Source organism: Larimichthys crocea, chromosome III, assembly GCF_000972845.2.
Source record: "Larimichthys crocea isolate SSNF chromosome III, L_crocea_2.0, whole genome shotgun sequence".
Classification (NCBI taxonomy): Eukaryota; Metazoa; Chordata; class Actinopteri; family Sciaenidae; genus Larimichthys; species Larimichthys crocea.
In genome coordinates this window covers 3848418-3857956 of record NC_040013.1, presented here as the reverse complement: position 1 = coordinate 3857956, position 9539 = coordinate 3848418, and the positions used below count along the sequence as shown (strand labels likewise).

General features: G+C 43.7%; 1 protein-coding gene across 3 annotated transcripts in view; it reads right to left on the bottom strand.

Annotated features, from left to right (window-relative positions):
• Positions 1–928: 928 nt before the first annotated feature.
• Positions 929–9539, bottom strand: part of tcf7l1b (transcription factor 7 like 1b) — a 31345-nt gene continuing 22734 nt past the window's right edge. The window contains exons 5-13 of one of the 3 annotated variants that reach the window (XM_019255410.2): positions 6008–6143; positions 5367–5469; positions 4860–4943; positions 2943–3086; positions 2662–2824; positions 2444–2551; positions 2251–2302; positions 2037–2065; positions 1600–1665 (exon numbers count right to left, since the gene is read on the bottom strand). In XM_019255410.2, the coding sequence (XP_019110955.1) occupies positions 2046–2065; positions 2251–2302; positions 2444–2551; positions 2662–2824; positions 2943–3086; positions 4860–4943; positions 5367–5469; positions 6008–6143 (810 nt within the window). In that variant the 3' untranslated portion in view covers positions 1600–1665; positions 2037–2045. Of the gene's footprint in view, positions 1666–2036; positions 2066–2250; positions 2303–2443; positions 2552–2661; positions 2825–2942; positions 3087–4859; positions 4944–5366; positions 5470–6007; positions 6144–9539 lie in introns of all 3 variants that reach the window. The other 2 variants (XM_010751157.3, XM_010751158.3) reach the window with 2 other exon arrangements.

The following is a 9539-nucleotide window of genomic DNA, read 5'->3' as shown; positions in this document are numbered from 1 at the left end:
GCTGCTCCGACATAATTGGTCCATCCCTGGCACTACTTCTCATCTCCAAAGCCACCAAAAACTGTAACCTACCTTGTGTATTTTTCACTAATTGAAAAGCCTAATGAGGTCCCAAGGGCTCCATCCCATTACCTCCGAGTTAATTAAAGCCTAAGCAGCGTGCCAAACGGTGAATAAAGATGCAGTAAAAGTCTAAGAGGAACGGGGAACGGGGAACCCGAGCAGGGGTTCGGTGTGCTGGGAAGGGGCTGACCTGCTTTTCTGTCATTGTTGTAGGTCGCTACGCGCCGAGAAGGAGCAGATGTCTATTATTTTTTTATTTGTATTTATTTTGGGCTTCGATTTTTTTTTTGTTACCCTGGTTCAGGCGCTCATTTTCCAGTGCGGTTAGCCTAATTCTGCTTTATTAAACATTAAAATTCATGCCACCATCAGCATGTTTTTTTATGAAGATGGTCCCCTGCTTCAGAGCTGAACGCATTACACAACGCTTAAAAAAAAAAAAAAAAAGAAGTGACAGGTGCGTTATGTGACTTTTTATTCCATTTCTGTGTGGCTGTCATAAAATTATACTGCTCATTAAATCTATATTCTCCACACCTACAAAAGGCAGTTATCAACTTGTTATGCGCTGCGGTCGCGATTATGAGAATATTATCCCAAACCACGTTAGACTGTTAAAGAAACTTCTCCTTAAATGACAAAAACATAAGCTCGGGAGGACGTGAAAAGACAAAGAGAGACATTTCTTTTAAGAAACAATTTCAAATGTTTATTTAACATGTCAAAGAAGGGGCACACACTCGTGAATTGAAAAGGGGGGCTGCAATTATTGGCCAGTACTATGACTTAAACTTAATACTAACATTAATCAGGATTTGGCTAGAAAGAAAACATGTTTTTTGTTTCTTTTTTTGTTTTTATAAAGAAACTTTATGTACATTGGTTCTTTTATACAAGAGGTTCATTGGATAAATGCATCAAAAAGAAACCAGTTCTGCAGTAAACTTTACAAAAAATACATTTTGTTTTCATTGAGAGATGTAGAAAAGGAGACAGTCAAATATTGACCAATAATATTTCTTCCTTTTCATTATTTAGAAAAAAAGTTGTTCTAATACCTATTTAAAAGAAAAGCAATATACAGCACAATAAATGGGAGAAAATTGCCTTTGCGGATTCATTCGGTTGGTTTGGTAACCAAGGAGAGGGGCTGCGACTGGAACAGGGCATGATGGGAGTGAAGGGCTGCCTGATGGAAAGGGGAAGGTGGGGAGAGCATGGAGTGGTGCAGGGAGGTGAAGGGGATTGGCCGGGTGAGGATAGGTGTGGTCGAGTGGCTACCTGAAGTACCAATTGGGATGGAGATGGATTGGGAGGAAGAGGAGGAAGAGGAGGAGGAGGAGGAAGAAGAGGTGGATGTGGATCCAGAAGCCTTCCCGGCTAGGGAGAAGTGGTGGTGCATGCGTCCCTCCGGTTTGGTGGTGAGCGATAACGGCTGGGCCTGCTCGGAGTGAGTGGCGGCAGGAGCGGCCGGGGAGGCCAAGGCCGCGGAGGGAGTGGCTGGTGAGTCCAGCATGCTGCCGTGGGACGACGCAGGGCTGTCGCACATCTTCTCTGAGGGCAGGTACTGCACGCACTGCTTCTTGCTTCTTATCGAGAAGTCTGGAGAAAAGAAAGAAAGAAAGAAAGAAAGAGAAGCTGAATTATGAATCCGCTGCTGGCTTCAAATCTGGTTCATGTCCCTTAATGCTGTCGGTGACAGAAGTGAATGAGCGATTATTAAAAGAGTGAAGATGATGTGAAAAGCAGCTCTGAAACATGATGTTCACATCAACGTGGAAACACATTACAACACGAGAGAGAGAGAGAGAGACGGTGAGACAGGATGTTCAACATTCAGATGGTATGCGTTTAAGATGCAAAAGAAAAAAGAAGGTGACACATCACATTAAAAGGCGCACTGAGGTGTGGAAGGCTCTCCCTTATTTTGGGCAAATTACAGTGATCACTTGGTTGCACAACAGCAGACATACCTGCCACTATTAGCACTGAACCTCATAAGCTGCTTGTCAGAGTATAGAAGCGGGAGGGGAAAGAAGTTAGTAAGTGTTAGTGAAGGAAGAAAGAATCCATGCAAAAAAAAGAAAAGCTGGATAAAAAGAATAAAGATGCACTTTGTCTGTACGGGGTTTTTTTTATGCGTTATTAGCAGTTTAAAGAGGCAAATAAAGGAAGGAAAGACCTTACCTTCTGGTTTTGAGTCAGGTTTATTGTCTCTCTTCCTCTTTTTTCGCTTTCCCTGCACAGATAAAAACAAGTCCGTTAGAAACCTTTTTCATAGTGAAAGTCGACCACGCAGAGTCCTGTGAGAAGAAAAAGTGTCTTTCTAACTTCCTCCTCTCGTAAATTTAAGAGCCGATGATAGAAATGTGGCACTTACATAGTTATCCCGTGCTGACCATCCTGGATAGAGCTGGGAGTGGAGTTGCCTCTCTTTTCTGGCCAGCTCGTAGTATTTGGCTTGTTCCTCTCTTGACAGGGAATGCCACTGTGGACAAAGACGGAAGATATCAAAGGACTGCTAAACACACAAACACACACACACACACATATGTATGCTTAGAAACTCACTGCTGTCAGTGTGTCTGTGCTACTTACCCGTCTTCCAAGGATCTGGTTGATGGCAGCGCTCTCTTTCAGAGTGCACTCTGCCACTACTTTGGCTCTCATCTCCTTCATATACAGCATGAAAGCATTCAGAGGTTTCTTGATGTGAGGCCTCTTGTCCTCTTCTTTCTTGGGAGGAACAGGGGATTTCCTGCTAATCCGAAACATTAAGATGATGCCGTTAAAAAAGCGCGAATCGCTGCGAGATTAAAGCACACGTGTGCGAAATATTGTGCTTTGTGCAGGTAAAAGACTGTTTTAAGTGTTCTTACGCATGCATGGAGGGGCTGATGTTGTCACCACTTGGCTCCTGTTTGATAGCCGGAGAGACGATGGCGGGATGGGGAATGCCGGTCTGGTGGAGGCTGTGCGGAGGTGGAGTCACCATGTGAGGGGAGAAACGGCTGGACACCAAGCTGAACGAAAGAAAAACTTATTTTAATTTAACAGTCAGGTTTGACAGAGAACTCTCTGTTAACCTGACCAGAAAAGGTTGAGCTAACTTGGCACAGGAGTGCCCTGCCTTACCCTCCGGGTGAAATTCGCTGTGCCTTACCACGTCTGTCTGAATTCATACACACAATGAGTGAAATGCTTGCTTTTTTTTGTTCAAATAAAGACTTTTTCAAAAGACCCTTTATTCAGCGATGGCTGGAGAAAAGTGGAGTGTGTTGTTACCATGGTGACAGCATGGCCGTGACACCTGAAACCATTTTCCTTACCACGTTCCAGACTACGCAGAGTGTTCTGACAGCCGTCCACACAGTACACCTTTACAAACTATCTCTCAATTACCAATTGGTAATACAATGGAGCATTGTAATGCACAACTTTGGAAAATTGAGCTCCATATCCCCCCTATCACACACACACTCTGGTTAATGTTAGATGGGGAGTGTACTCTTTTTAACATGTCACGAGAGACAATGCACAATACAGGCATGTACTCACATGCATGTTTTACCTCATGATGCACTGAAACTAGAGTTAACTTGGCTTTTCTACCCAACAAACACAGCAAAGAAAACTGTAAAAATCTCAATATATGACTAAATAAAAATCCTGGGCATAAGTCAAATAAAATATCTGTGATTAAGAATTAATATTTTTTGCTTTATTTTCCATTTTTTCCCCTTTCAAATAATTAATAATTTATGCTGCATAAACAAGGAGCTGCCATGTAATTCCCTGGCTAATAAACCTATACCGACTATCTCTGTAAACATCCCACTCACTCCACGCTGCTCCGAGTGATGGCATGCAGTCAAAGCTCCGCATTTTGGAAAATAATGTTCCCACTGGCATTCGTGCAATGCAGTCGTATTTATGTAACCTAAGCTGACGCCATAAGATTTCACTTTAATTATTGCTTGCTTTGGTTTAGTGACATCTTAATTGAATCTGATCAACAAATTGCTGTGAAATATGTTGCACGTTGTGAGCTTTAATCAGAAACTTGAAAACATTAAAACCGTGTGGATTTGTGCAACATTCAGGCACGCGGCAGAATAAACAGCAGGAAAATTCAGCGAGGTGTGTTCTGATTGTTGCAAATCCAGCTCAGGATGGAGCTACACATGCTATCGATCACAGAGACCCTTCTGAATATTTCCTCTCATACTAACACCGGAAGGCTCGCTACAAATCTGTCCAATTTTGAAAGAAGGTGAGAGAGTTAAGTCTGATGGGACGTGTAGGTTCAGATGAGCTTTGATTTGTCCTAATCGATTCTCAGCCCTTTCATCTTTCCTGTGTGTGTGTGTGTGTGTGTGTGTGCATTGTGGAGTGGCTTGACCGCAGAAGTTTAGCTCAGAGAAAAGACAGGAGAGGAGTGCTGAATGCTAATAACTGTGTTTGCTCTATTTAAGAAGCTGAACTTGTCTGTGATAGTCCTCACATCATTTCGTGGTCCTGACACCGATCTGATAATATTTGTCAGAAGCTGAAAGCACGTTAGTCAAAACGAGCCCGCTGCCATTTCCGTAAAACGTCGCCGTAACAGTGTAACAATGCAAACAATGGCGACGGTTTAAAAAACTGCACACCTGCCATCTATCTGACCCGGCGTTTAAAAACAGGCTGGCAAAGAAAGCAGCAGAAATGTGATTACAGCATGTCACAGAAGCAGCACATATAAGGTGTCTCCCTTTGGGAGGGTGGGGGTGTTGTGCCGAACTTGATCCGCTCACCTGGACATGGATGCATTCATCGCGAGCGCTGGATAGGGGTGACGGAATCCCCCCGGAGGGATGGAGTACATGTGCTGGCCCTGCCTGAGAGACAGAGGGAGACAGAGGGAGACGGAGTGAGGCGGAGTGAGCGGTGTGAGGTGGATCAAACACAGCTGACAGCTAACCCACCAGCACTAATCCTCTACTCATCAACTCAAATCCCCTGCTTGTGGAAAAGCACCGTTGCAATTGATTACGAGAGCCGTAGCAAAACCCATAAATGTTCATAAATTCCTCCCGGTAAACTTGAATGTTTTCATTTATTATCGTTCTGATATGGTGCACCTGCAATTAACATCGGACGCTGCTGTAAACAAAGGATTTCTTTCTGCTTCCTCTTGCTTTTCCTAAATCATAACTCCCCACAAGTACTTTATTAATCGCACGTTCATCAGTGGTGTGATGACATGAAGTTGCAGCTTTTGTAACAAAACATGTCTGGCTATTGTTGAAAATAAAACTTACTGTGGCATGAGCCAGCCGAGGGGGTGGGCGATCGAACCAACAGCCCCAGGAGACAGCGGGTAGTATGGAGAGAGCTCTGACGGGTGAGGTGTCCGAGGAATACCTGCGAGGTGCCACAGACGAGAAGAAAAAAACAGCTTTTGAAAATCCAGCACATACCTGCCGAGGTTACATGATATTGTCACAGGAGAAGTTAAGTTTTACATCTCTGGAAATATTCGCTCTCACAAACCTAAATCGATCTTTTGTGGTAGCTGTGCAAAGCTTGTATTTTCATTCTTCGCTGCAGCCGTGGTAAAAAAGCACTCAACTGAAGTTTTCAAGGTGGAAAAAAAAAAAACCCAACAAAATGTCCATAGAAAGTTGGAAGCTCAGTACGTTCCAAAGAGAAAGAGTTTTGCCTAAACACACCGTTTCCTTTTCAAACTTCATGACCGTGTCGGGCTCATTAGCATTGTTCGTTTATGCACATTAGAGCGTCTCCTTCCTGGTTTCTGTGGATATTTCAATGTTTTTTACCTGCAACTGTGACACGTAGTCACTATTTCACTTCATTATACATCAAATTTAGCTGACTGAAGCCACGAGAGCTCTGTAAAAAAAAAAGAAACTGCTGGAATATCGCTTAAAGATGACTTTACCTGTCTTTGGGTCGAGGATCTCCGGGGAGAGGTGCGATGGCGGTGTGCCGGGGGAGAAGTGTTCATTGCTGTAGGTGATGAGGGGCGTCAGTGGGTGGACGTGGTGGGCATGCTGCACCACTGGGACTTTATTGGACTGCAGATGAAGAAGAGAAACAAACAAGAAGAAGAGGCACACGTTATTTATGAGCAGGACGAGGTGACTAATAATGCAACAAGTGTCTCATACATAAGAGTCAAAACAGAGCTACTGTGCTTGCAGCTGAAAATGTGCATTACTATCACACACGTCCTATACATGCACATGATTCCTATTGGCCATTGTTCCAAACAGATGCATGGAGTAAACAGGCCATCATGTGTGAATGCCCTCTATGGTAAACATCACAGTCTGTGCGTGTGACCGGCCCTGTGATGCAATCTGGACCGGCACCAAGAAACACTGAGAAAGGCTTGCAGACACATGCCAAGAGCATTACGGCCATTTAGTTGAGGAGAGAACTGTTTGTTCAGTCCAACAAGAAAAACAACGGTGCCACCGAGTCCAAAAGTCACACAGGCAGGCCACAAACAAACACAATCCGGCGAAGGTAAGCGGAATAGCCATAAACAAGTGGAGTCATCATCTCCCACTCTGTCTGACAGCAGTCGCTTGATGGGACTGAGCACACACCCATGGGTGGGTTAACACTGCCATGTTATCCTACAAACGGACCTAATGTTAGAAAAACACTTCAAGATAAGCGGTGAGGAGCACAAACTTCCCGTTACACGCCGTGTCTTTTAACTCTTTCAGAGTTAAAGAGCAGATCTTTTCTGAGATCCGACCGGCGTTACGTCGTGTGACGAGGATGAAGGAGAAGACAATAATAATAACCAGCGTCTCTGCTTTCATTAGGCATCGCTCAGCCTCGCAGTCATTTCCCCTGGCTGCCCGGCTGAATAGAGCACTTGTTGGCTCAACTTGTCACATGGGAGGGTCAAGGGGTGGGTGGGGGGCTGGTGGGGGGAGAAAGGAGTCTTGTTCCTCCAGGCTAACCTTTCTTCAATATCCCTCCCAACCCCCTTCTCAACCTCTCGTCTCTCTCCAACGTGGTCTGCTAGGGAACAAGGTTTGCATTGAGACTTCTGTACACTCTCTTGCTTCACGCTGCTTAGAATTGTTCCAAATCGTAGCTTTTTTTTTTCTCTCCCTCCCTCTCTCTCTCTCCGTCTACCACTTTTATTTAAAGGAAGGTCCAACCTTTTTTTTTTTTTTTCTCCTTTTAAATCTTTAGCAAATTGGTTTCTCCGACGTCTAAAGCACGCTTTGATTCTGGTAATGCCAGATGGAGCGAGGAAAATATTTACTGGTGTTTAACGTGGCTATATTAAGATCGCTTTGCTCAGGGTTGGTTTACTCCACGGTTTAGAGCACATAAGGTCAACGCGTTATGATGATGCGCAGAGAACGCGATTTGACAAACAACAAAGAAAAAGGCTTTGATAAAGCTTCATGGCAGAAATAGTATTGACTTGCCGGGGTTGAAATCCCAGGTCCCACATGTCATGTATATTTGAGATGTGCTTTGTTGTTCTACTTCATGTACAATATGCCTGAATTTTCCCTATATTGTGAGGGCTGTTCGAGACCTCTAGACCTGGGTGCCAACACATTTTGGGAAGCACTTCAGTGAGAATTCGAAATGATGCCTATTAATTATTCATATCCTGGAATACACCAATCGTGTGCTCTAAACATATTTCTAAGTTTGAAGGCACTAGTTTCAACTCCACTGCTGCATTTCAGTTCAGCAACCACGACCGAATGTGAAAGAGGGGGAGAAAAAAAAATCGAGTATGCAGGTTGCACATATGCATAAACTATTCTGACCTGTATCCTACCTGCCAGAAAAAGTTTCTCCGTTAGGAATAAAGATGGCTACTCCATCAAGCAGATTCCTCCCTATAAATCGAGACATTTCTAAATGAGATCGATGAAGATTTGCAGAGATTTTTTAAAAACCTATTTGAATAAATTGAGCTTTCCAGACCTCTGAGGCAAAAAAACGTGGTTTTATGAAATTGAAAAAGTAGGCTAATGGCTCAATCGTGACTTAAAACTAAACACTGATGTATCAATGCCTTCTTTCATTTGCTTTATGTGTAGAGGTAATATTCCACCAGCCCCACGGCTTCATGCGTCTGGATTCATGGTCCACAAGCAAAGTGTAATAAGGAAACCACAAGGAACATGAGCTGTGTTTTAAATATAAACAACATCTACGTGATAGGACAGATAAAGAGCAAACTGGGAACCAGATGGTATCTACATCCACACACAGAAATCATGCTCTTTACATAGACATGCTTGTTGCAAACAGTCCTGAAGTGGTGCATACCTCACATCCAGCAAGTAAAAACACTCAGGTCTTGGTCTTAGAGCGATTGGACATAGTAACAGGAAGGTTTAAAGGGGAAAAAAAACACAGCAAAAAGTTGCTGAGCCGGTGCAGAGAAAAGATGTCTGTCTCTTAAGAGGGTTTGAAACTAAAAAGGCCGAGGTGGCAGTACCTCGCTTGGCTGTCCAACTTGGAACGGCGCTAAGAAAAGCATAGTCCTTGGTCAATGTGGGTGGAGGGGTGGATTTCATTCAAGCAAACATGTTTTTGGATCCTGCACATCTGAATTGAATTACTAGGCAAACAGCCGATGGGGAAGAGAGCTTAGAACAAACTGAATAACCCTGCAGCTTTGTGTGTCTTTATGCTCGGTGATTCTGGGTGGGAGGCTCAGAGGCCTTTCAAAACTCCAGGAAAGACAGGGTGAAAAGAATGCCAGGCATGCTGAGAAATCCAAGCCTTGTTTGTCAACGGCAACAGGAAGCGGACGTGAGAGGGGACTGACCGTGTCGTATGTCTTTAAAATCAACCGCTCCAAAACTATGCCATTCATCAGAGACAACGTGTGCTTTACGTCTGGTCATCGCCTCTGAAAAGGTCAATGGGAGTAATATTCTAGCCTAAAATAATACAGCACAGAGAGGCGTCATATTACTGGATTTAATATTCCCAGAGGTCAGTGAATAAATTAAGAGAGCCCTAACAAAATCAACACAGCATACAAGGACAAATCTCAATGGGGATCTAGCACACTAATAAATATTTGTAAGCTGACTGTTACGCGTTAACATTTTTTGTCTGGGAATCTGCCACCAATAAACAATATCTTGTGTAATTTCTGCGATCCTGACTCTGGGTTTGACTCAAATCAAAGCACCGGTTCCTTATTCCATTTCTGAAGAGGATCTTGTCTCTGCAGTGGCCCAGCAGGACTGCAGACCTTAGATCAGTATTCAGTTCAGTCCTCCCAAAGCCTTTGATTTCATGATGGATCCCGGTTGTTCACTGCCTAATGCAAAACGAGAAAACCTCACCGGACTCCCTGTCGAAGGTCTGTTGAAAGAATATCGAAAGCGAGCATACGTATCGCTCTGAGATCGAAAAACACACAGCATATTTTCAGTTAATATCTTTACTTAAACTGTCGTATA